This window comes from Camellia sinensis, chromosome 14 (genome assembly GCF_055761805.1).
Source record: "Camellia sinensis isolate YWXY chromosome 14, ASM5576180v1, whole genome shotgun sequence".
In the NCBI taxonomy this organism is placed as follows: Eukaryota; Viridiplantae; Streptophyta; class Magnoliopsida; order Ericales; family Theaceae; genus Camellia; species Camellia sinensis.
In genome coordinates, this window is record NC_138974.1 from 32,436,037 (window position 1) to 32,463,365 (window position 27,329).

General features: G+C 41.1%; 2 protein-coding genes and 1 long non-coding RNA gene across 5 annotated transcripts; 2 read left to right on the forward strand and 1 right to left on the reverse strand.

Moving 5' to 3' along the window:
- Nucleotides 1-594: 594 nt before the first annotated feature.
- On the forward strand, nt 595-5,261 carry LOC114287717 (protein trichome birefringence-like 10). 2 transcript variants are annotated; one of them, XM_028231163.2, is made up of 4 exons: nt 595-1,682; nt 2,481-2,870; nt 3,238-3,396; nt 4,196-5,261. In XM_028231163.2, the coding sequence occupies exons 1-4, from the start codon at nt 1,276-1,278 to the stop codon at nt 4,566-4,568; spliced, it is 1,329 nt and encodes a 442-aa protein (XP_028086964.2). In that variant the 5' UTR covers nt 595-1,275; the 3' UTR covers nt 4,569-5,261. The 2 variants fall into 2 exon arrangements, with proteins under 2 accessions (XP_028086964.2, XP_028086967.2); XM_028231166.2 differs by lacking the exon at nt 3,238-3,396 and having other exon boundaries at nt 646-1,682.
- A 583-nt stretch (nt 5,262-5,844) lies between these two features.
- Nucleotides 5,845-7,860, forward strand: LOC145807384 (uncharacterized). 2 transcript variants are annotated; one of them, XR_014350427.1, is made up of 3 exons: nt 5,845-5,983; nt 6,070-6,145; nt 7,734-7,860. It is a non-coding gene; the product is annotated as an uncharacterized LOC145807384 (long non-coding RNA). The 2 variants fall into 2 exon arrangements; XR_014350428.1 differs by having other exon boundaries at nt 7,731-7,852.
- Nucleotides 6,420-8,883, reverse strand: LOC114286837 (aluminum-activated malate transporter 14-like). Its single transcript, XM_082905407.1, has 6 exons — nt 8,503-8,883; nt 8,261-8,401; nt 7,720-7,992; nt 7,315-7,424; nt 6,865-7,008; nt 6,420-6,778 (listed from the first exon to the last, which is right to left on the reverse strand). Exons 1-6 carry the CDS (start codon nt 8,771-8,773, stop codon nt 6,461-6,463), a joined length of 1,257 nt encoding a protein of 418 aa, XP_082761533.1. The 5' UTR covers nt 8,774-8,883; the 3' UTR covers nt 6,420-6,460.
- Between the last annotated feature and the right edge of the window lie 18,446 nt (nt 8,884-27,329).

A 27,329-nucleotide genomic window follows, 5' to 3' on the forward strand; every position in this document is an offset into this window, starting at 1 on the left:
TATTTATTTAGATAATTTAAATAGAGAGAAATGTGGAGAAATAGAGAGAAATTAATTTCACTTATAACCCTTATTTTTAATCTTTCTAAAAGTGAAGAGATTGAGAGAGAAAAGAAATTAACACATCTTTAGATTAAATGATTTAGAGAGAGAAAAAAAAAAGAGGGATATGTATTTCTCTTATTTATTTAGATAATTTAAATAGAGAGAAATTAATTTATCTTATAACCCTTATTTTTAATCTTTCTAAAAGTGAAGAGATTGAGAGAGAAAAGAAATTAACAAATTATTATATTTTCATAATATTAATTTTATGATTGACAAAATATAAAAAAATTATTTTTATAATATAACATAAAATAATTTTTTTTTTCTTATGAAATCTAACCAAACAGGAAGGAAAAAAATTATAATAATTTCTTTTCTTTTATTTCTTACTTATCCAAATAAAAAAGAGAAAACTCACAATCATAATTTAAGTAATTATTTTTTTTAAAAAAATTATCATTTTTTTTTACTTTTAAATTTTCAAACATAGTGTAAAAAAAAAAAAAAAAAAAAAAACCCACGAATGGTTTATAGTTTGTTAATTAGAGTGTAATTCTTGTCGGATCCCCCCCCCCCCCCCCCCCCCCCCCCCCCCCGAGGATCAGTCCACACAAAGTTCGCTCTCTCTCTCGCTCTGCTTGATCTCTCTAATCTCTCTCTCTCTCTCTCTCTCTGCTTTCACATTGGCTGGTTCATTGAAGATAAAGCATTTTGGTTTCAGATTGTTCATCTAATAAATTAATTACCTACATTTATCCCCCCCTTCAATTCTTCCCCCACCAACACCCAAGCTGTTTGTTTCCTCTCTCTCTCTCTCTCTCTCTCTCTCTCTCTCTCTCTGTCTGCAACTGATCTCTGAGCTCAACTTTCGTATGCTTTTTTCTTGGTTGCTTCTTTTCTTCAAAACAACCAACTTTACATCTGTCAAGCGTTTCATCAATCAGTTTCGATACTAATACCAAAGAATTATACTCACAAATTCACCGTTCATCAACCAGTTTTCCAATCAGTGTTTCCCTTCTCTTCCCACAGAGAACCCACACTCTTCTTCCCTCTATATAATTTTTTACTCAAAAGAGGCCTCTAAACCATGACCCACTTGCACTTCTCAGCTTCTTCTCTTCTCTTCTAAAACCCATTTCTGTCTCTGTAAACCCATCTCCCAAGAGACCCTTTTGGGAAAATCCCCCATTGATCTCTACCCCGAGCTCTGAGTGAGTGAACACAATGACCCATTTAGACTTCTTCAAGAAATTCAAGCGATTGACCCCTCCAGAACCCTCACCTAGCATTCTTGGCTTCTTCTTTGTCTCTGTTTTCTTCATCCTCTGCTTCTTTTATTTGGATTTCCGAATTGTGACCAGAGGGTTTCGCTCTCTTGGGTACCCCAACTCAGTGACATGGTTTGGCTTGAATCAGTCGGCGGGGGAGTATCCACTGCCGGGGTTTCTTGAAGAGGATGGTGGTGATTGTGACGTGTTTGATGGTAATTGGATTTATGATATTAGTTATCCACTGTATAGGTCGGAGGATTGCTTGTTCTTAGACGAAGGATTTCGATGCTCTGAGAATGGCAGGCCAGATAATTTCTACACTAAGTGGCGTTGGCAACCTAGAAATTGCAATTTGCCCAGGTTTATTTTGATCTTTTTCTTGAAGTTTAGTCTAAATATAGATAGATTAATGACATTTATGTAAACTTTTGCGGAAATTTTTTGAGCTAATTTACATTAGTGACTCTTTGAATTTTAGTTAATCTAATTTTTAATCATAGAATATTCCTTTTTTGTATGTGCATGTGTATTCATTGAGCAATACCAAAAAAAAAAAAAAAAAAAATCAAGAAAAGTGCCAAGAATATAGCACTTTTGGTATCCATTCATTTGTTTATGATATGCACATGCAAGCATGTATAGTATTAAGAGCCAATAGTCTTTTGCCACTTAAGTTATTTACAATCAGCTTAACAATGTTTTGAAACAACTAAAATTTTGTCTTTGCTAGTTCCATTTTGTTTCTTATGACTCCGGCTGAAGAAAGTTTAAATTTTTGTGTTTTTTTCAATTGGAAATTCATATTGCTGTTGTTGACAAGTTCTAACAACCTTTCTTAATTCCAATTTCACTATCCATGTTTTTTTGTTTTGTTTTTAGCTCTTCTAGTTCAGTTTAGTTGAATTTTGATTGTTATTATTTCTGTGTTTCCTGCCAAAACATTCAAATATATGCATTTAGCATTCTTTCTTTTAAATATAACTGAAGTTGCCTTTAATCGGCTTTGGGAGATAATTCGGTATGTGGCGAGTATAGTCAGCAACTTGTGCATAATGGAACTTTTCAACATTTTTATAATTTAAGCTCGACTTTGTCTAAATGATTGGAGACATATATAAGTTTGTTATTTGGGTCATCTACTACTTTTTTTGAAAGCAGATTTGATCCAAAGAACATGCTGGAAAAGCTGCGGAACCGCCGGCTTGTATTTGTCGGTGACTCTATTGGAAGAAATCAATGGGAGTCCCTTCTCTGCATGCTGTCTCCTGCAGTTCCTAATAAGACTTCAATATTTGAAGTCAACGGGAGTCCAATCACAAAGCACTCTGGTTTTTTGGTGTTCAAGTTTGGGGATTTCAACTGCACCATTGAGTACTACAGAGCTCCATTTCTAGTGCCACAAGGTAGGGCTCCGGCTGGAGCTCCAGAAAAGGTGAAGTCTACTTTGAGGGTGGATCGGTTGGATTGGAGCTCCTCACAATGGAAAGGTGCAGATGTGCTGGTTTTCAATGCTGGACATTGGTGGAATTTTGAGAAAACTATAAGAGGGTAAATATAGTCTCTGAAATTCTTTATCTGGGCTTAGATTATTCATATATATATATATATTGTTTTTACTTTATTATTTTTCTGTGAAAGAGGAGACCGTTTTACTGAGGGAAACTTGTGAATTCAGATTTGTTTGCGTAGGAAGATGGAATTATTATCATTTCAAATTACAAGTTTAATTTAGGAAAAAAGTATTATCTAGGGTACAAATTAGTAACTGAAAAATTAGATGTTGATAAGACCAAGTTTACCAAATATGAGGATCTTGAGGTCCATAAGTATGTAAAGTAATTCTTCTGTTACTACCATTTGCTTACCCTAAACTAATAAACATTGTGCCTCACCTTTGGATTCATATACTTGTTAGGGGTTGTTACTTTCAAGAAGGGGAAGAAGTGAAGATGGAGATGAGTGTAGAAAGCGCCTTTCAGAGGTCAATTAAGACGTTGGTGGAGTGGATAGATAATGAAGTAGATTTGAACAAGACCAAGGTCTTCTTTCGAACTTATGCTCCTGTACACTTCAGGTTTGTCTCTTCACTAAATATTTTTTTACTGCTCCCAACAATTGTTGTTACACCCCACAAAGATTGGCTGCATTGGGAAGCCAAAAGTTTAAGGAGATGTAACTAATGCATCCACATCTCAACTATTTAAGTTTATCATTCCAAAATAATCCTACCTTTATTTGATGCTAGAATTTTGGAAAGAGTTCCTTGATCTTTTATAGGAGGTAACTGGGAAAGAGAATAAAATATAGAAAGTATAGTAAAAAAAAGTCCAGCATGACCACTTTGAAATGAATGATCATAATGGAAATGGCCAGTATTACAGAATGGAGAAAGTGTTCCTTTTTAATGGCTGATTCATGTAGCCGACACCAATTAACAGGGACAATTCTTGTTGAGTTGAATTGATTTTTTTCCATAAGTACTCTTCAGACCTGATGCTATGTAATTTATTTAGTTCTGATGTATTTCAACTTCCTTAAAATTATCAATTGCATTTTTGGTTCTGTGTAATATTTATTTATACAGATTGTAGTGAAATCTATCCTATTTAGATAAAATACGATGAATTCCACATTTTCCATTTTTCCTTGATAACTGCAGCAACAAGTATCCTTCTAGTTAAGCCTATCACTTTTCTGAAATAGTACTAGCTATTTGGAAAATGCAGTTAAGAAATATTGAACTTGTTAATTACTGTTTCCTTGTTTTATTGTCAATAAATTACTTGTGCTGTTAATACGGTCATTTGCTCATGCAATTGTCTTGTTCTGTTAATATACCATTCACCAATTGATAAATTCACCGGATTTGACAGTGGTGGTGACTGGAAAACTGGCGGTAGCTGTCACCGGGAGACATTGCCTGAATTTGGTTCACTGCCTGTTTCATCCCAAACATGGGTTCACTTAAAGATTGTCATTGATGTGTTATCTGAATGCTCAGATAAGTCACAAGAGAAGAAAGTGGATTTATTGAACATAACATACCTGACATCACAGAGAAAAGATGGCCACTTGTCTTTGTATTATTCAGGGCTCGGGCCGGCCCCTCTCCACCGTCAAGACTGTAGCCACTGGTGCCTGCCTGGTGTCCCCGATTCATGGAATGAGCTTCTCTATGCACTCTTCCTCAAATGGGAGTACAATCGCACGCAGAATTCAATGAAGGCAGCTCAAGCTCCAGTGTGATCAAGTGTGAAGTTATGCATATCTCTACAATTAACAACATTGATTTCTTAAACGGTCACTACATTTATGGGTACTTGGATAAGGTTTTGACCTTCAATCAACTGCCAAGGCATAATTATTCACAATAGAATGAGTTAGGTGCGGCTCTTCTTTGATCAATGCATCTCTAGTTCCTCGATGGACCAATATTGTTTGGCACATCATATTCAAGCTTTCGCTAAACAGGGAAAGAGAGAACTTATGCTGCTTACTTGGCGAAATAACAGTTTTGCCTCTTTATACAATGATGCACCCTGCTGTGATTATTTAAAAAAAGATTCAGAGATGCAATAATGAGTGATGGTGGAGAAATTCTTGGAGGCAGATGCCAAGAATTGATTTTGTACAAATTAAGTTTTGAATAGGCATGGTTTTCTGGAGCAATTTCCACAGTGGATGCAATATACTAAAATGTACTTGATTCTTGTTATCACATATTGCCATTTATATAGGGAATAGAAATTGAATACAAAGTAGTCTTTCACATTGTCTACTGTAATTTTTTTTTTTTTGGGTACATTGGAGGGGAGGGGGAAGTCTAACCCCAATGGTTATCTACTGTACTTTATATATATGAAGAACATTGGAATGTCATTGCCATTTGTGGTTTTTGTTTATAATCACAACTATGGGAAGGAGACAATATTACCATTATTATTATTGGTGTGTGTGGGTGAGGATGTTCTATGACACCATGTAAGTTGCATGAACAGTAGCTGAATTTTCTATCCTTTGCCCATTTATGCATTGGAAATCTTCTTCTAGTCCTAATGCTCTTTACAAATTATTAGTTAAGGGAGTTACTGAGGTAGGCTTTTTACAGTATTGGCATTGTGTCCTACAATGGTAAGCTTGACAGGGACTAAGCACATTTTCTGGCACCATTCGTGATTTTATTCTGTTATGCAAAGTTCTATGTGGGGAGTGGCTTGCAAATGTGTATACTATCTCAATATTTTTTCCTTAGTGTTATAGTAGTTTTTTTTTTTCCAATTTTCATAATTGAGTGTTGGTAGGGGTGACCATTGGTTCAATGGTTAAGACTTGGCCTAATAACCTTGAGGTTATGGGTTCAAGTCTTGGGACCACCACTTTGTGTATTATGCCAAAGGTTAGGTGTGGACTCAATCTTTACTCTCCCAAACACACATTAATGTGTACTAAGTGGGCGTTGTTTTTTTATAATTGAGTGTTGGTGAGGAGCCCTCATTAAAGTCTGAGATGGTAGTAAACATGAAAAACTCATCCAATCAAATCCTCTCTGCCCTAGATCTCACGCAGCTGCAATAAGGATTGCAGGAGAATTACGTGCCCTGTTCTCTGTACACTTCTTGTCTGGCAGTGCTAGAAAGTCAACCCAGTTTTGTATATTGCAGGTATGTGTGGAGGTGCAAGATTTAATTATTCTTTCTCCGGTTTTAATATCCTTAATGGAGTTGATATTTCAATTTTGCAATTGCAGGTTTATTACCGATTTCTGTCCAGTAGCTGAAATGGAGCTTTGGACCCTGTGAGATTACTGATAAATGATAGATAAGGTATGTATAGGAAAGAAAATATTATATTGGATGAGGTTGCTTACATATACATTGTAGTTTTATAAACTCTATTGAATTATATTATTGTATATATCAAATCCCAGACTTAGCATCATTCTAACAGGAATAGAGTAGTCATTTTTTTCTTTTTCACATCATCATCTCCCCTCCACTAACCCAATCTTCCTCCTCCCCCCCCCCCCCCCCCCCCTCCCTCTTCAGTTGGATACATATATTTATATTTATGATGCCAAAAAATGGCTCTGATGCGTTAAATACAGCACCAAATGCTCTTATGTTAAAACATCAATCTATTTAGTTTGAAAAACCTGCTAGTGCCCCTAGTTCTTCAACCTCTTCTACTAATACTTCAACCTTTTCTACCATCTTTATCAATAGGAACACAAAGCTGGCCATAGCTAGTCCTTCACCATTCTCTGCTGCTCCTAATTTGGAATAAGTGACTAGGCTAAGCTCTTGTTTCATTGACTGCAATTTTGGTGCTATGAATGCCTTAGGCCTGCATCTTTCCATTTTCATTATACTCTCTCCAATATCTCTCAGAGTCCACGCAAGTGATGACCCAACCGCTTCACATGGTTCTCTAATTGATTGTCTTAGAGCTGATGAGGGCTGATGATAGAATTTGAATAAAATGTCAATATATTATTATATTTTTAAATACGATTGATGAAATCTAGGGGATGAAAATTTCAGACCTGTCTATGAGATTGAAGACACTCTTTTAGTGATACAATGGTAGTAGCAAGCTCTCTAAGAACATCTCCAATTTGTAGGTATTTGTCCCAGGGATAAGAAAGCCCAAATTTTCCATGCCATGGTTCCCATCTTGCAAAATTTGCCTGAAACATACATTCTGATCATCGTAAGCTACTAATTTTTCTGTCTTAGCTAATTAGAGAAGATTTAAATGGAAGACACAAAAAAAAAAAAGGTGGTTAATTTTATGGGATTCTTTCATGCATCTAGGTGATACAGTTCAACCAGTAATGTCCAATTCACTGGAATCGCTTGTGCAATAACTCAATGGCTCAGATTCTTTATTAACGAGTTGGAATTTTGCTCATGAGAATCTTTAATTATTTATTTTTTCAAACATTTAGCTCTTCATTCTAACTCTGTGGTATAATAGTTTAATGAAAATATACCAGAGACTCGTCGCTGGACTTTGAGTGTAACATTGATTTGCAACTGGCAAAACTGGTGTTGGAATGGTTTTCCTTCTCATTGACTAGTCTGAAGTACTCCTCCAAGTATCCTACATTGATGACACAAAATCTCTCTCTATTTCAGAGATATATAGTGTTTGATGACTTCCAAGTTGTAAAATGGAGAAATATTACAGATTTCTCAGAACTATTCAAACTCAAGTTAAGAAAAGAAAGAAAAAAAAGAAAATAAAAGAAAGGAAAAGAGAGTTTACTGTAGTACTGATAAGCTTAATTTAATTCCTGTATTTTATGGTTGAGTTTCTAGAATATTTCTATCATATGATTAAAGCTAAGAATTTGAGATGGTTATTATTGTTTTTGTTAGATTAATTAAGGACTTACCTTCAATATAGCAGGCAAGTGTTTCAAACTTGGAGGCTATGGAGTAATGAAGTTCATCACTAGCCCAGATGGGAAAGATGAGCACGTTTGTGAAAACGCAGACGGCAAACCCCATGCCGATGTTTGACAGGCGTTCACGTGCTAGTTCCATGACCTTATCAGTGTGCAAACCAGATACCACAACCAGATTGAAGGTAAGGATGAAAATCATGGCTCCATAGTCATATCTCCTTTTAATGCTTGGAATCAATCGAAAGTATGTTGCTGCTGTGCCTATCCATTATCACAATCATGTTCTTTAGATTAATTTTAACCGTAACGATTCATGCCATTAGATGATAGACACAGTGAGAGATGCGTTTTTAGTTTTCAAGGAAGCTATGTTAAGCACTGAATTGTTGGTAGTTTTAAACCATTTTTCTTATTTATATTCATCAACAAATTTATGCTTGTCATTGCCTATTCATGACTGTGTGGTGCCACGTGTAAAGAATTATCATAGAAGAAAATTATGACGACATTGATGTATGCTTATCCTCACCAAAAACAAAAACAGAAGTGCCCACAATAATGGCATTGCCAATTCCACCAATTTCATCAGCCAAAATTGACGCCAAACATCCCAGTCCACCACCTAATATCGTTCCAATTCCGCGATTCAAACCCTTGCCAAGTGTAGCACCTGACATATATATTATCAAACAAATATTAAATTAACACGTAACACAAAAGAAATTCCATAAGGCCAAACTGTTTCAGTAATTGTGTATAATAGCAACAAACCTGCGGAGAACTCAAAGATCACCACAACAGTCATGATAGCCCAAATGGCATTTTCCCCAACTTTTTTGTATAGTGGATCAAGGAGATAGAGAAATGAAACCAAAACAAAAGCTATTCCAACTTTGAAACTGTGAATGACTTTTCTCATGTCATGCTTACTTTGCTTTGCTACAAGAGAATAAACATTAGAAAGAAGTGCAAATTGAGATTTCCTCTTCTGGGTAGGAGTAATCTCGTCTTCATTTGAAATAGTTATTACAGTTGAACTCATGGTTAATTGTTTCTTTCAACTCTTTCCCCCCTTCTTGGATTGAGTACTAGCACTTTCTTGTAGGAAAGTTGAGTTGGAGGTCAACCCATTTTATACACATGGGATGTGGGTAGATAACAGTTACATCCAATCCAATTAATCTCCAATCCATCGGTTTGGCTAGAAAAAGATGAGAGTGAAAAACAATTTTGTTGTGTGTATTTATCTCAACATGAATTCAGTTGTGAGCGCTTAGATGACCCTAGTGGTAGTGGAACACATTTGTTAGGGATAAGTGCACCTTTGCATAATGTGGAGAATTGTCATATCGCAACACCTCAAATGCAAATCTCATTGTTGAATCAACATTTATTGTGGATTGATGTAAAGCCAAGGTACTACAGTGCAGTTTATCTCACCTTCACATACAATCAACTAGAGTAGTGTTATGGTTTAAGATAATCCTACCATACGACTGTAATCAAGCAACTTAATTCCCAGTGAAGAGACCTAAGTCCAACACGCCTTCATTTCCTTTCACTATTCTCGTCTATCTTGTTATGGATGCATAAAATGGTTTCAATGTCATGTTGTGACATGGTTCGATGTCATCCATTTGAGACTGTTTTATGGTGCCTCTTTTTTGTGCTTTTACACAGTTATATTTGCTGTATGCTGATTATGTACGGTTACAGGATATTACAAATTTGGCATGCACATACTTTTCGAGAATTGACGTCAGGCAGCTGCAATCAATCGTAAAGGAAGATATTCAAGTGAAGTCTAATAAGATAAAAAGGTTAAAAATAATGATGATTAATAGAAAGTGACACCACCTCCCACTGTTAGTGTGGTCTATCGCTTATTAACCCCATTACAAGTTGTCTATTACATGAGCATGATGTCTTGTCCTTATAGTTTTGTGATGATTCTTTGAAATTCCTGATTCTGATTTTGCCAAATGTTTTATAGCTTTTGTGCCATCTTAATTTTTTTTTTTCTTCCATGTGAATAATTAATTCACTATTCATGCAATTGCATTGTCAAGTCTAGAGTCATCACAAAAACCCGAGATCTTTTGGCTGCAATTTGTTTTCCATATAGTAAATTAGGGAAAATGTATTGGAAGGCCTCCATATTTTTGTGATTGGGTTAAAGGACATGCAAAATGCTCTTTTTTTCTTCTTACATTATAACAGTTAGTTAATTGTCACGATTGCCACAAAAGTGTTCTACAGTTTCTTTGGCACTGTTGCTGTTTCATTAACATAATCGAGATAGAAAACTTGTACAATCATGATAGATATGTTTGTGTATACAACTGCTGATGATCTACATACCTAAATTTGTTTTCTCTATCATAGTCGGAGAACATGAATATCCTTTTACACCAAACTTACGGTTTTTTCAATCTTTGAATTTCAGAAGTGGATCCATCACTTCCGGCACATGATGTGTCTGATCCAAAAACACGAATCAAGTTGCCTTGTTTTCTATGAAACCTCTCCCTTAATATCTGCTAACTTACAACATCTTGCAGAAGGCCAGGATATGCATATGATTATTTGCCATTTTTGCATGCCAAAAAGAAGAAAGACATAAAAGATGAGAATGAATGCGACTGCAAAATTGGTAAGTTTTTCCTCTTGATGATTTATTTTTCATTTTTCACACCATATTTCTTTACATGGTGAGATATAGTTCACCTAGGGAGATTGACAGGCAGTTTGGTATAATGTTAAAACCTCCTTTATATTGCTAACACGCTTTGCTTGTCTCATTCCTTGGATTGTCTCATTCATTGGAGAATGAATGTGCTTATGGTTAGTCTAACTAATCAGTAGAAATTTTGGTTTTTTTTTGGCCCCACTCTCTCTCTCCAAAAAACAAAAAGAACAAACCAATTAGGAACAATATTTTGGAACTTTGATCATCTTAATGAGTTGTGGAGGCTCCTATTCCCTTGTGAAGTTGACATGAGAAAATTTGGCGTACCTGTCTATGGGGGAATTTTTTTTAAAAAAAATATGGAAGAAATAAAGATAAGTGCTACTTCATATATATCTATATATATATATATATTAATACTTGAAACTGTACTTGTCCATGCCTTCTGGTTTGCTTGACAACAGTCAATTACAATTTGTAATGTAATTGCAGTATCTTAGGAACGTTTTGGACACAAACAATTCCTCTCACACTCACTGCAAAAGAGATTGAAAGAAATAGGTGAGTTACCATGCACCAGCTATTTGTCAATTTGTAATCAAACTTACCAATAAATGTAGGGGTACTTTTTTGTAAATTCGTTTTTACTTACTTATATTTTATTTAGTCAATATTATTTTTTTATATTTTAATAAAGTTTTATGGGTGATATAGTTATCAAAGTACCTCTAATAATATTCACATTTACAGTATGAATATTCCGTAATGTGAATATTTATATCGTCAATGTGAATGTTTACACCATCAATATGAATGTTAACATATCAATGTGAATGTTCATACTATCAATATAAACATTCACACATCAATATTAATATTTACATTGTAAAATATGAATGTTCATATCACTAAATTATTAATATTTATAAATGTAGAAATATTTATAAAATACTTTAAATATGAGAATTAAGATTTGGTAGATTAAATATTTAAATAATTAGATTTATTGAAATATAAGAATATTTTATGAACTAATTATGATATAAATAGTTTAAAAAAAAAATTCTAATAAATCTCCTTTAAATGTATCAATTTGCTTCTTGTTTAGTCCTTTTACAATGAGTGCTTGTTGTGCCCACTAGATTTACTTAGCATTTTATTTTTGGACATAGCACTGTTGAAATTGGAAGTACTTGAAATATTTAAATGGTTTTCACGAGGTCTTAGGCTTCTTTGAACTTACGCGCTATTGCTTTCACAACTCTGGTCAATACCATTACCAAATTTTTGAAAATAATTATCCCATGTATTCGGAGGAGTCTGTCCCGTTCGGATTCTGAATGGGAAGGTTGTTGGGTCCGTGAGATCTATTATAATTCTATTTTGATGATGTGAATTATTTATTTTATTGGGTATTTTTTTATATTTTATATATATAAAAATTTAAATCGATCTAATAATTAGAACTTGTTCAATTTATTGCTTGTCATAAAATAATGTATGGCTTATTTTTTTAAAATACAATTGTCGTCTAATTTTTTTAATGAAAGACACGATAAATCGATCAAGTTATAATTATTGAATTGATCTAATTTTTTATTTTTTATTTTTGTAGATGAAATATACGAAGCGCTTAACAAAATGGACAATTTATATAATTGAAACGGGGCTCACGATAGGACCCATGGGCCTAAACAGCTCCCTCAAGTCCAGATTTTGGACCGGAGGGAATTATCCTCCTATTTTAGAATCTTTCTTTTGATAAATAAAGGAATCTATCTAATCATTAGAGAATGTGGTTAATTAGTGGTTTAATTTCTTGGATTTACTAGTCTTAGCTGAAAAGAGTTGGCGATGGATGGACAACTCTTTTTTTTATTATTTTTTTCATGGTTCATAGGGGTACGGTAAAAAAATGTTAAAAAACATGAGCTCAGCCTTCACACTAGTATTTATTTATAATCTTTTGTTTGTGTTCTTTGTGTAAAATTAAAGTCGGTTGTCGTTAATGCATTTATTAGGTGATGAAACAGTAAAAATCCCAAGATCTCACTTTTCACTATGTTTGAGATGAAATGATTAAATTTGGAAGCTACAATTTTTGTTTCATGAGGTTGTGTAAGGTTATAAATTTGGATGCCGATCAAAATACATTATAGTCTCCTACGTTAAAAAAAAATAAAAAAATACATTATAGTCTCCTAATTTCAGAATGGTTCATCCTTGATATAAAGAGATTGACAATTATTTAAATAATTACCGTGCTAATGACAAATGATTCCTTCAACTCATATCCAAAACTATTAGACATTTTGCCTAATCAAAGACGTAACAAATTCCGAAGATCCAAGGGAGCCCAAAAAAAGTGTTCAACAAAAAAAAAAAAAGGAAGCCTCAAAAAAATAAAAAATTTACCATGTTTATTTTGGGTTGCCACTTTTTTATTTAATCTTGTTAAGAATTATTTGGGGGGAATAACTTATAGGTAGAAGTCAGGAAAAGTAATTACAAAAAGATGAGAAATATTATAAATTTTAATAATTATAATTATAATTTTTTTTATTAATATATAATTAATTTACACTGACACTAATCTTTCAGATTAAAAAAAAAAAAATGCTATACGTCTCAAATTTTGTACCAAATGAATGGTCAAAGGTCTCACATGAGTGTGGGAACTGATAGAAAATTTTGTATCTCTAACATTATTCTTTTAAAAAAAAAAAAAACACTGTTGGATCTGCTGCGTGACGGTGCATCAACTGAGAAATGGACAATCATGCATAACAAAAGTCAAAAAGAAGGAACTCAATCATTAATCTCCTCCGTCCATTTGCCTTGTGAAAAATGGTATATGCTTTGATTGCTTACACAATAGTGAAGCACAGGTGGACTGCAAAATTTAAACAGTAGTTACTTCAAATTCATTAAAAAATTATTTATACAAATTAATAAATCTCATAAATTTTATTTATTAAAAAATTATTATGCAATAATAAAATTAAAAAATGTAAACAGTATTTAATTTAATAATATGATATATAACAAGGCCAAAATTGTGGTTTTCCTTTTCCAGTAAAATTTAAACAGTATTTACTTCAAATTCATTTACATTAAATTTAAAATTCAATAAAATCAAACTGCAATCTGTTTGAATTTATTTAATCGATAAGTTTTGTTTGATCTGATGCTTAATTTTTTCTCAGTTACAATACTTAACTATTTCTTAATTCTGACCAAACCGAATCATGTTTCTTATCTCCATTGATTAGTTAGTGAAAGAATTGATAAGGCACTTAAAATTGGGTAGAGAAAAAGCATGGAAAAAAGGACGAGAAATATTGATGAAGTGGAAAGTCCACTAGACTTGCTTTTTATGCTGCAAAAGAAAATGCGAAGAAGTTGGTGAAGACTTTTGTCAACCAAATTAGTTAGGTTTAGGTAGTACTAGCAGTCGTTGTATTAGGCACTTGTTTTTGTTTCTCCAAATGGGGCAGTTGTTGGAGAAAGAAGCCACATAACATAATTTTCTATGCCTATCATCATTAGATTTCCAAAATATCTAATATATTATATACTCATAACTATAAACAAACTGAATTATTTAGAAATTTGGTTAAATTTAGATTGATAAAAGCTGAACCGGCTTAGTTTGTTAAGTAAATAAACGAACTCAAACCACACTTTTAGATTCGTTTATTAAACAAGCCGAGTTCAGGTTTGAATAAGCTCAGCCTGTTTATTTGAATAAGTTCAAATCCTGTAAAAATTTGTTCGGCTCGGTTTATTTATTGTCTTAAATGGTGTTGTTGAAATATTGTTTAATATTAAAAGCTATATAAAAAGTATTTTGAAATTGGTGAAAATATTTGATAGGTATAAGCCCATAAAGGCCACGAATCACCTATGGCCCATCACTTGAAGCCCAGTGCATAACCCAGCTGGTGAGGTCCAGGACAGCTGGAGTCTAACATGGCATAAAGAGCCAATGACATTCAGACACACGGCAAGAGAAGGACGAGCCACATCAGCAGACAAAAATCTGCAAAGTTATTGCCACTTCACATCACCATTAATGCAGCCCATCACAACATTTATTGCGACAACACCTCCCTGCCGGAACAGGACCTCCCTTACCCTGAGCAAGGTAATCTACAGCATAGGCTTTTGGCGAGGAGAGCAGGTCGGAAGGGACAGCGAAATGATTACCAAAGGATATAAGCGAACGTTGTAGACAAGAAAAAGGTTAAGCTTTTCTATCCCTAACCTCTTCCTCTACACATTACTTCTCTTCCTAACTTGCTCGTCGGAGAGTTCACTGGAGGACTACCCCGTTCCTCGTTGAACTTACCTGCAGGTTATTCGGTAGGCTTGATCATTTGGACGCGGGCTTGAGGAGCTTGGACCTGCCCGATCCATTCACTGGGACGAACAACATTATCAGTTGGCGCCGTCTATGGGAACGCCTTCCTCCTCTCGCCAGTTGTGCTCACTGTCGCCGGAGACCCCGTTCCAACAACCTCTCTCTCCTACCCGTCAAAGTGCATGGTCACGACTAGATCCATGGCTTCTCACAATAATGCTGCCGACCATCAAGTCAACCCCCCCAATCCAAACAACCCACCACAGTACTTTATCGAGCTTACCAGCAGCATCAACCGCATGGCCGAGCAAAACCAGACCTTGATAAATGCTTTACTCCAAAGGAACCTTCCAATTCCTCCTCCACCACCTCCAGATATTCCCCCCAACCAAGAAAGAACCCCGAGTCATACTGCTCCACAACTCCATCCACCCAACCTGGAAGGTTTGCAACCTCCCCATCCACATATAAATCTACCACCACCACTCCCACACCCGTCGGTCGTAGCACCAGCCCCTGAAGGGGAGACCAGCAGCGTCCAACCTCTATTGACTGACCATGGGGACCACGTTCCCCTCTGGGACGCTGAGCTCCGAGCAATGAAGCTCCAACTCCAAGGGGTCATGCAGAACATTTAGCATAAACCCTCTACCACGGCAAATTCACCATTTATTGCCTCCATCTGGCACAAACCTTTGCCCGCCAAGTTCAAGATGCCCACCATTGACTCCTTTGACGGTACGACAGACCCAGTCGACCATCTGGAGACCTACCGTACCCTCATGATCCTCCATGCCTTCCCTGACGAGATCATGTGTCGGGCTTTTCCTTTGACACTGAAGGGGTCAGCCCGACTGTGGTTCAGTCAGTTACCAGCGGACTCTGTCTCCATTTTCCAGCATCTCAGCGACTCCTTCCTCAGCCATTTCATTGGAGCCCAGCACCAACGCCGCCCTGCAACCCAACTCCTCAACATCCGTCAGACCGAGGGAGAGTCGCTACGTAGCTTTGTTACTCGCTTCAACACCGAAGCCTACAAGTAGCGGAGAATGACGATAAGGTCATCCTCATGGCTTTCATGGCTGGGCTGCGATCGTCCGATTTCCTCTTCTCCATCTCCAAAAATCCCCCGACCTCTGTGGCAGCCCTATTATCCAAAGCCCAGAAATATATAAATGCCGAAGATTCACTAGCCGCTCGGCAAGATCCAATATCCAAAAACCCGACCCCCAGAGAAAAGAGAAAAGACTCGGAACCCAGAAACACCCAGTATAACAGCCAAACACCCCAATATCCCGACCGACCTCCTCGCACTGACCGGTCAGCACCGGCCCGACCGTCCGGTCGGTTCGAGCGGTACACGCCCCTCAATTCTCCCATAGAACAAGTCCTTCACCAAATCCAATGGGATTACCCCCTCAAATGGCCCCTGCCTTCACGGACCCCTTCCAACCGGAAAGACCAGTCCAAATATTGTCGCTTCCACCAGGACCACGGCCACAACACTGATGACTGCATCAACCTCAAGGATCAGGTCGAGACCCTCATTCGTCAAGGGCGTCTCAGCCGGTTCACGGACACCCGCCCACAACAGAGGCAAAGAACCGAGCCCCTCAGGAATAACCGCCGACGTATCCCACCTCGGCAGCCAGCCCAACCTGACCAAGGCCATGACCGCCTCCTACAACAGCCTCGGCCCCCAGGTAATCCCCCTCTGCCAGTTGGTGAAATCCGAGTCATTTCTGGTGGCCTTACTTGTGGCGGACCATCCCGCTCCGCTCAGAAGGCAGAGCTCAGGAAAATAAGGCAAGGCTCGGACAAAGTAGTGGACACGGTAGACTGACCTTCCAAGCAGCCCATGCAGTGGACAGAGCCCATCACCTTCACGGACGCCAATTGTACAGGCATCCGTTATCCTCATGATGACCCCCTCGTCATTTCTGCCCTTCTCTCCAACTGTAAGGTCAGACGGGTTCTCATCGACAACGGCAGTTCGTCAGACATCATATTTCTCAGCTACTTTCACCAGCTCAAAATTGGGGAGGAAAGCCTGTCCCCCCTCCAAACCCCCTTGATTGGTTTCACTGGCGACCGGGTGACCTCTATCGGCTCCATCGACCTCCCCATCATTATTGGCGAATACCCACGGCAGACTACCAAGTTACTCACCTTCCTTGTGGTCGACTGTCCCTCTGCCTACAACATCATCCTCGGTCGCACCGCCCTCAACGTTTTCCAAGCTATCACTTCAACCTACCACCTCGCCATAAAGTTTCCCACCGACCAGGGGGTCGGGACAGTACGGGGAGAGCAAACCATAGCCAGGGAATGTTATGTCGCCTCACTCAAGGAAGTCAAGCTGAAGGAGGCCATGATCATTGAAGGACTTGACGCCCGAGATGAGGATGAGCTGGTCAGAGCTGAACCGGTGGAGGAGCTCGTCGAGATTCCCATCGATCCCACCAACCCAATGAAAACTGTTAAGATCGGCAGCCAGCTATCCCCCCAAACTAAGGCCGACCTTACTGCCTTTCTGACCGAGCACAATAATGTATTCGCCTGGACTCATTCAGATATGCCAAGCGTCGACTCTTCTTTCATAACTCATCGTCTCAACATTGAACCTCATTTTCGACCTTACTGCCAGAAGCAGTGCATCTTTCATTCGGAGCGCAATACTCTTATAGCCGCAGAGGTCGACAAACTCCTTGAGGCCCAACTCATCAAAAATGTCGACTACCCTAAATGGTTGTCAAACGTGGTCCTCGTTCGCAAGAACAATGGCAAATGGCGACTCTGTGTCGATTACTCTGACCTGAACAGAGCTTGCCCCAAAGACAGCTATCCTCTGCCCCGCATAGATCTGCTGGTCGACGCCACGGCCGGTCATCAAGTGCTCAGCTTCATGGATGCTTTCTCTGGCTACAACCAAATCCTGATGCACCCGTCCGATCGGGAACATACATCCTTCATCACCGACCGAGGTACCTACCATTATCGAGTAATGCCATTCGGATTGAAGAACGCTGGGGCCACCTACCAACGGTTGGTCAATGCCGTCTTCCATCACCAAATAGGTCGGAATATGAAAGTATACGTTGACGACATGCTAGTCAAGAGCAAACTCTCCACTGACCATCTGACCGACCTGCGGGAGACCTTCGCCACCCTACGCAAATACCGAATGAAGCTCAACCTAGAGAAGTGCGCCTTCGGCGTAGGATCCGAGAAGTTCTTGGGTTTTATGATCAGTCAGCGGGGCATTGAAGCTAACCCTGAAAAGATCAAGGCCTTGGTCGAGATGCAGTCACCCAGGACGGTCAAGGAGGTTCAAAGGCTCACTGGTCGAGTTGCAGCCCTCAACCGTTTCATTTCCCGCGCAACAGATAAGTGCCTACCGTTCTTCAAAATTCTTCGGCAAACTTTTGAATGGACAACTGAATCTGAAGAGGCTTTTCAGCAGTTAAAGCAGTGCATGGCCAATCCACTCCTCCTTTCACAAGCGATTACAGGCGAGTCCCTCTTCCTCTATTTAGCCGTCTCAAGCACTGCAATCAGTGCAGCTCTTATCAGGGAAGACGACTCTGTCCAACGGTCGGTCTACTACATCAGTCGGGCTCTCAGGGGAGCTGAACAGAATTACCCCCTGTTAGAAAAATTATCCTTGGCCTTGGTCACCGCCTCCAGACGACTTCGTCCTTACTTCCAAGCCCATTCCATAATGGTCATCACCGACCAACCCTTGAAGAAGTTCATGCAGCAACCAGAACTTTCCGACAGACTTATGCAGTGGTCTGTGGAACTCAGCCAGTTTGACATCTCTTACCGGCCTCGAACAGCAATTAAGGGACAGGCTATCGCCGACTTCATCTTGGAATTCACTAATCCTACCCCAACCACTGCCTCTCCACCCCTGCCAGCTCCTATCGAGCCAGAAGACCCTCACTCTTGGACCCTCAACGTCGACGGATCATCCCGCAAGCAAGGTAGTGGGGCTGGCCTCATTCTCACCAGCCCTGAGGGTGGTTATTTCAAATGTGCGCTCCGTTTCTTGTTTGAGGCCAGTAACGAGGCTGAAAATGAGGCACTGATAGCAGGCCTTCGCCTAGCCAGGGACATTGGTGTCAGCCACATCCGAGTGCTCAGCGACTCTCAGCTCATAGTCGGACAGATCACGGGCGAATTCGACGCCAAGGAGGGCATAATACGGACTTACAGGGATCTTGCACTTCCCTTAGTTCGCCTCTTCAACACCTTCCACATCAAGCACATTCCTCGGGCGGAGAACTCTAAGGCAGATGAGATGGCCCAGTTGGCTTCCGTAGACCAGTCCACCCTCAACAGTGGTGTCCGCCTCGAATACCTATCCCACCTCGCCATTTCCCCCGACCAGCATGAAGTACAATTCCTCCAAAATGAGCCCTTCCCTTGGGCGTCGGACATCTTTCGATTTCTAACAGCGGGGGAACTTCCAGATGACCACTAGCAAGCCGCCAAAGTCAGGGCACGATCGTCCAATTACATCATTGTCGGCGGCATCTTGTACAAACGTGGTTTCTCACGCCCCTATCTGCGGTGCCTCAATCCGACTCAAGCAACTTATGTGATGCAAGAAATTCATGAGGGAATCTGCGGCAATCACTCGGGCGGCAAGTCTCTAGCCCACAAGATACTCCATACTGGTTATTTCTGGCCCACTCTTAATCACGATGCGACCGATTTCGTGCTCAAATGTGATAAGTGTCAACATTTTGCCAACATCCCCCATGCACCCCCTACAGAGTTGATCACACTTTGCAGCCCTTATCCGTTCACCAAATGGGGGATCGACTTGGTCGGTCCGCTCCCTACCGGCCGAGGCCAGACTAAGTTCGCGATCGTCGCCATTGATTATTTCACCAAGTGGGTAGAGGCAGAACTCCTTGCCACCATCATCGAGCGGAACACAACCAAGTTCATCTGGCGGTCGATCGTTTGCAGGTTTGGCATTCCTCAGGCCATCATCTCTGACAACGGTAAACAATTTGACAACGCCAAGTACAGGAAGTTCTGTGCCGACCTCCAGATTCAACCATGTTTCTTATCCCCTGGTCATCCCCAGGCCAATGGCCAAGTTGAGGTCACCAACCATTCTCTCTTGAAGATCATCAAAACTAAGCTAGAAGTTGCTAAGGGACTTTGGGCTGAGGAGCTACCGAATGTGCTCTGGGCTTATCGAACTACAGTTCGGACTCCCACTGGGGAAACCCCTTTCCGCTTGACATACGGCGTTGAGGCGGTTATCCCAGTAGAAGTTGGTCTGCCTACTCCCAAGGTTTCACATCCGGATCCAGCACTAACCGAAGAACTCCGTCGGGCTGATCTCGACCTAATTGAAGAACTCAGAGAGACCACCGCTGTCCGACTGGCCTCATACCAACAAAAAATGAGAACACACTACAACCGCAAGGTCCGACCGAGGGAGTTCGCTGTAGGGGATCTTGTCTTGAGAGAAGCAACTCTTCCTACCAAAAATCCGACTGAGGGTAAATTGGCAGCCAAGTGGGACGGACCTTACATCGTGAAAGCCCGACCTCGACCAGGCACTTACCGACTTCAGGACATGGAAGGTCGAGACCTCCCGCACCCGTGGAACGCCGAACACCTTAAGCGTTACTTTCAATAAGCTCCTATTTTTGTATTGCTCAGTTATTGTATTTTCTTTTCGGGAAATTCACACATTCTTGATATCCCCCCACGCAATGTAACTTCTTGATTCTATATCTCAGTTATCTATGTGTTGTCTTAGTAACATTCTTATTTGCAGCACTTAAAGCCTCAGCCATACTGAGCACTTAAAGCCTCAGCCAGTGTGAGCACTAAAAGCCTCAGCCAGGCAGAGCATTTAAAGCCTCAGCCAGTGTGAGCACTAAAAGCCTCTGCCAGACAGAGCACTTAAAGCCTCAGCCAGACCGAGCACTAAAAGCCTCTGCCAGACAGAGCACTTAAAGCCTCAGCTAGACTGAGCACTTAAAGCCTCAGCCAGTGTGAGCACTTAAAGCCTCAGCCAGACAGAGCACTTAAAGCCTCAGCCAGACTGAGCACTTAAAACCTCATTCAGACTGAGCACTAAAAGCCTCAGCCAGACTGAGCATGTGCCGCCTCGGGTAGTCTGACCGTTAACACCCTCTGCCGGACCGAGCGCTAAAAGCTTCATCCAGACTGAGCGTGAAGCACTCGTCCAGACCTAACATGTAGGGCTCGGTCAAAACCACCCATGCAAAACTTCATACTTGTGGAATTAATTAACACACTTAGTCATAATTCCAGGTCCAAGTCTTCGCACCACTCTTTGCTTAGTCAAATTCCAAAGACGTTCTTATCATTTTATTACATTTTAAATTTCACTCTGCATTGTGGAGTTCTTAAATTTCACTATCATTTTATTACATTTAACTTTCACAGGCCTATCATTTTATTACATTTTAAATTTCACTCTGCATTTTGGAATTCTTAACTTCACTTTGCATTGAGTCCTTATTACAAGCTTCAATTTCACTCTTATTAACAAGGTGTTCTACACACACTTCGCCTATGCCTCATTTATCTAAGATCCACAAGCAGAAATAATCAAATAACAAACACAACTGAAATTTTATTCGTTCACAACTTTGTACAAAAGTTCATTACAGCAATTCATGTACAAAAGTTCATTACAACAATTCAAAAAAAAAAAAAAAACAACAACAATAACAACAAAGTATCTTTTTCTCCTTCCTTCCCAGTTACTCCTCCTCACTGGAGAGGAGGTCTTCTTCTTCAATGCCCTCATCCAGGGGGGTTTGGGTCACATCGTCTTCGCCAATCGTTACACTACAAAGGTCTAAGTCTAGGAACAGCTCTTCAGCTCTACGTTTGAACATCTTCCAGCCATTGTCCCAGTACTCAGCCATTTTGTGCTTATAAAAGTCTGACTGCTGGAAGCTCTCAATAACTTCTGCTTCAGTTCTGCCTCCAGCGGTCGTCCTCGATGGGCTAGACCCCCCAGATTCTTGCCTAGCCAAGCTACTCACGACCGCGGCATCAACCGCCGTCTGAAATTCGGCAGACCCTTTGAATTGCTCTACCGCTGCAACGCACAGATCGGGATAAGCCGCCCTTTTAGAGGCTGCCTTTGCCCTCTCTTCGTCTAGCTCTTTCTGCGGGGCCGCCCTTTCCGACGCCGCCTTTGCCTTCTCCGCCTCCAATTCCTTCTTCAGGCTCTCATTCTTCGCCGTCGCCTGCACTCTCTCTGCTTCTAACTCCTTCTGAAGCCTCCATTTCTCCTCCACCGCCTTGGGCGCTCGCCCTCCAGTTCCCTCTGGAGATCGCCCACTTTGCCATCAGCCTCATCTTTTTGCCTCACCAGCTCTTCATTACTGCTCATAGCCTCTTCATGTCGCTTGACCGCGACGGCGCAGGCTCTTTGGGCCTCGTCCAACTTCTTCTGCTCGCCAGCAAGTTGGAACTCGAGCGACACAACCTGGCGGCGTGTGTCCTCCAGCTCCGCCTTAACCGCTGGCAGCTCAGTGTGGGCACTCTCCCAACTTACACTCTTCTTCTTTAACTTTGCAAGCTGAGCCTTGGCCTCATCTGCCTTGAGTTTGGCAGCCCCCGCCTTCCTCAGCAGGGCCCCTGCTAAGGTGGTTACCTCCATTTGAGCGGAGTATAACCCCCTTAGCAATTCAGCCTCATTGAATATGGAGGCCGAGCGCAGGGCTGCCTCTTCTACAATTCCTACAAGGCGGTCTGCCCCTGCCCTGGCTGGGCCTTCTTCTCCCTCCAGTCGCCTCGCCACCGCACAAGCATGGTAGATCGCCGTGGTTGCACCGATTCCTCCTTCTTGAGGTGCAAGACCTCCCTGGGGCTGTTCCTCCCTCCTTGGCCCAAGGCCAACAGCCTCGTCCTCCACTTGCGTTTCGGGGGCGGCCCTTGCGACCCCGGCGGCGATCGCCGCCACCACTGGCACCACCTCCATGCCCTCTGAGGCAACATCCACCACTTCTGGGCCACCTACCTTTCCTGGGGCCCCCTCCACTTCTCCCCCTTCAGCCCCCTCGGCCGCACTGGTTTCCTTCACACTTGCCTCCCTCCTCCTCTTCTGGGCAGGCACTTTCTCACTCCGACTTACCCTCTTCTTCTTCTTCCCCACGCCCAACGCCTCAATCTCCTTCAAGGACCTCTCCTTCAAAGGGTCTGCTGGGGGCGGCCGCGGCACAAAATCTCCTAAGTTTTTCTCTCCCAAGGGTTTGGGGCAAGGTCGAATCCTCTCCCTCGCAACCGGCTTTGGTGGTCGGTCGGCCTGGGACTCTTTGAATTGTTGGGCTTTAGCAAGGATGGCCTGATCCTCCGCCTCTTGAGCCCTTCTCCTCGCCTTCAACCCCGCTCGATCGAGGTCCCCACTACTTGGCTTTGGACCCAACCCCGCCTCAAACAATGTCGACGGCTGAACGAGCTCGTCCCATTTGGCCCCTTCTCTCTCCCTCCACTCCTTCACCCTCCCTTCCGCAGCTGCCCCCACTTTCGGCTCCACAGACCTAATGGGTACTTTCCAAACGGTGCGCGCTCCAAGCCCCCCATTGGCAGACACGTAGAACCATCTCGGTCGCCACCCCTTGATTGACGACGGCAGACCCGCCACCAACCCCTTCCCCACTGCTGCCTGCAGAGTGACCCACGTCTCCTGCTGTCCCGAACCTCGTAACACGCAAAGAATTCTTCTACCGTCATATCCTCCCCTCCATTTGCCTTTGGCCACGCACTTGCACAGGCCAGCAGGATCTTCCATGCGTTGGGCATTAGTTGGCCCGGTGCTACCTTTAAACGGTTAAGCACATCCACCACCACTTGCGGCAGTGGCAACCTCAGTCCACCCTTCAGAGCTTCCTCATAAAGGGAAAACTCTCCTGGCTTGGCGTCAGACGACCTTTCCGTTGATGTCGGCAGCAATAACTCCACTTCCTTAGGGATCTGGTATTTTTCGCGGATAGCCTCCAACTCCGACTCAGTAATCGTGGATTTGTCAGCCTTCGTGTGCCAATAATCTGGTTCCGCCTAGCTGATTGGCTTTGGAGCTGCTATCATGGTGGAACCGTGGGATCGTACCACCGACTTCCCCACCCTCTCTGTCCTATACTGCGCCGCTAGCTCCACAGCATCATCATCTCCAAGCGGGTCCACCCTGACAATCGCATTCCCTTCTTGGGCCATTTCTGTGGTTTGTTTGCGAATCGCTTCGGCGGCTGGAACAAGGAAATCGAAAAAGTGTTGTAGAGGTGTATTGTGAGCAACAAAGGAATTCACACTTGGAATATTTTGATTTTTCGTAAACAGGTAGGTGAATCGAATAATGCCAAAAGCCCACGGTTTGCCCGTATTCCAAGGATCCCAATTAATTTTCACCAGTTTGAAAACTTTTCAAAATCATCCGCCAAAACTGTCTCTTCAACACCCATAATGACTTACCGTTTCATTTCTGATCCAACGCCTAATCTTCCCCTTATGGGATGTTGCCACGTGTACGCCCACGATCCGCTGTCTCCTCCCCTTACCTTGTCTTTTCCACTTCAACTCACCATGTGACCCGTCGCATCTCGAGCCCCATGCCCCTCCACCTCACCCTTCACGGTCGGCCCTTCTTGTTGCCGACCATACCACTCGGCCAACACCGCGGTCGGCCCTCCTCGCGGTCAGCCCTCCCGCTCGGCCGAACGCCGCGGTCCGCCCTCCTCGTGGTCAGCCCTCTGGCTCGGCCAACACTCCGGTTGGCCATCCTCGTGGTCAGCCTTACCACTCAACCAACACCGCGGTCGGCCCTCCTCGTGGTCAGCCCTCCCGCTTGGCCAACACCACGGTCAGCCCCTCGCCCCCTCGCGGTCACCCTCCTTGGTGTCGACCGTCCCGCTCGGCCAACCTCGCGGTCGACCCTCTCCGTGATCGGCCCTTCCACTCGGTCGCCCTGAGTAGTCGAACCACCTCCCGGTCGATCCACTCCCCTCGATCACCTCTTCCGGTCGACCTCCATCCTACCAATCCCTAACACACTCGTCTACGTCACTAATATTCCCTTCGTTGGACTAAAGCTGCACTCGGGAATTGGGGATTACTGATAGGTATAAGCCCATAAAGGCCACGAATCACCTATGGCCCATCACTTGAAGCCCAGTGCATAACCCAGCTGGTGAGGTCCAGGACAGCTGGAGTCCAACATGGCATAAAGAGCCAATGACATTCAGACACACGGCAAGAGAAGGACGAGCCACATCAGCAGACAAAGATCTGCAAAGTTATTGCCATTGCACATCACCATTAATGCAGCCCATCACGTCATTTATTACGACAACACCTCCCCGTCGGAACAGGACCCCCCTTACCTTGAGCAAGGTAAGTTACAGCATAGGCTTTCGGCGAGGATAGCAGGTCGGAAGGGACAGCGAAATGATTACCAAAGGATATAAGCGAACGTTGTAGACAAGAAAAAAAGGTTAAGCTTTTCTATCCCTAACCTCTTCCTCTACACATTACTTCTCTTCCTGACTTGCTCGTCGGAGAGTTCACTGGGGGACTACCCCGTTCCCCGTTGAACTTGCCTGCAGGTTATCCGGTGGGCTTGATCATTTGGACGCGGGCTTGAGGAGCTTGGACCTGCCCGATCCATACACTGGGACGAACAACATTATCAATATTAATTTTTTTTAAATCAATAAAATGTGTTTTGAAATTAATAAAAAGTAATTCTTAATTTTTTTAAAATCTATTTCTTATACCAAAAAACACTTGATAGCCCATCACTTTTGAGTTTTGAGACATCATGGGCACCCTTGTAGAGAGCCAGCCTGATTAGCTCAATCTATTTGAATGGGCTATAGAGACCAACCCAATAACAAGTTTACCAACTGGTAGCTGAAGGTTTTGGATGTTTACAACTTTAACCATTCTCCAATCCTCCATCGTATGTATGACATCAGCTATATTTGGACCGTGAATTTATGAACGGTAAAGAATGAAAAAGAAAAGGAAAATGATTTGCAAATTGAACATTTAAACATCAATGTGTTAACGACATTTTTGAAATTATGAGGATAATGGTGAGTGTTTTAATTGCAAATAAAGGGACTACAAAAAGTCACATATAATTCTATGTAAAAATTATGTTATATATTATCATTCAAAATAAAATGGTAAAGTCAAGACCAAAATGAAATGAAAGAAAAATTAATTTATTTTATAAACATTTTCATTGATAAATTCAAAATCCAAACATAGGTTACAGATCGTGTAGAGGATCAATAAGATTCTAATAAGAATTAGATTTAGTGTTTATTTGTTGCAAAAATGCCATTGTCCCATTATTTTGAATATTTTTTGTATAAAAATTCATATAGTTTCACCAAAGAAGCAAAATTAAGAAAAAGAAACTAAAAAATGATGAGAATGGCTGGTAAGAAGGTTAGGAAGGAGTGGACGGCTACAAAATGGAAGTGAAATTTTAATTAGGTGCAAGTAACAATCCATGCATGCATCTACCAACTAGTATTACCCATTCACCAGACCTACACGCAACAACCATTATGACAGTACACCTCATATATATATATATATATATATATATATATATATATATGTGCGGTTAATGTAATTTAAATTAATAATACCACACTCTTAAAATACATTTACATTAAAAAGAAAAAAAAAAAAAATTACCAGTGTGTGGTACCAACATTCTATATATATATATTTTTTGATGACCGAATATTCGAGCTAGCTTACGCACATTTCGACTAATTTCAGGACTCACGCGAAGCATCTTTTCCACATAGATTGGGCAAGTCTCGAGCAGAGCTCGCGGGGCGTCATCCCAAGGAATTGATAGCACCTATATTGGGAGTTGAACTTAAATGGTGCACATCCCTAAACCCCAAGTTACATCCATTAGGTCAATCCCTTGAGTTTACCAACATTCTACATAAAAGAAGTAAGGGTGAGTCGATTTTGTTTTTACTGCTTGACCAGGGCGGGTAAGGTATGCTACATTTATCATGTAAGTACTGTTCTTATTGGTGCTTCAAAAATAAATTCGGTCTTTATCTAATTTTACACTTCAAAAAAATAAGTGATTTGATAATAATCTACTCATAGATTCCTGAATCCTAATAATGGTGTAGTCAGTGTGCTAGTAATGTGAAAAATTATAAGTATATATAATTTAATCATAAAATCGGATACAATCATCTCACGTGGGAGAGAATTCACACATCTCACACCAATGTCACCCTATATGAGAAAGTTATATCTAATTTTGTATTTGAAATTATGAACAACTGTAATCAGTTTAGTTGGTTGGTCTATTTTCGATGTTAGGTTAGATTTTGTTCGAGAAAGCAATTCCTGTTTATTCATGGCAACAAGGAAATTGAAAAAACAATGGATCAGCCCAACAAAGGCAAGCTGCATTACACTATAATGGAAACCACAAAATGAGAGTTGATATTGATATTTTCGTTTTATAATCAAATATTTACACATAAT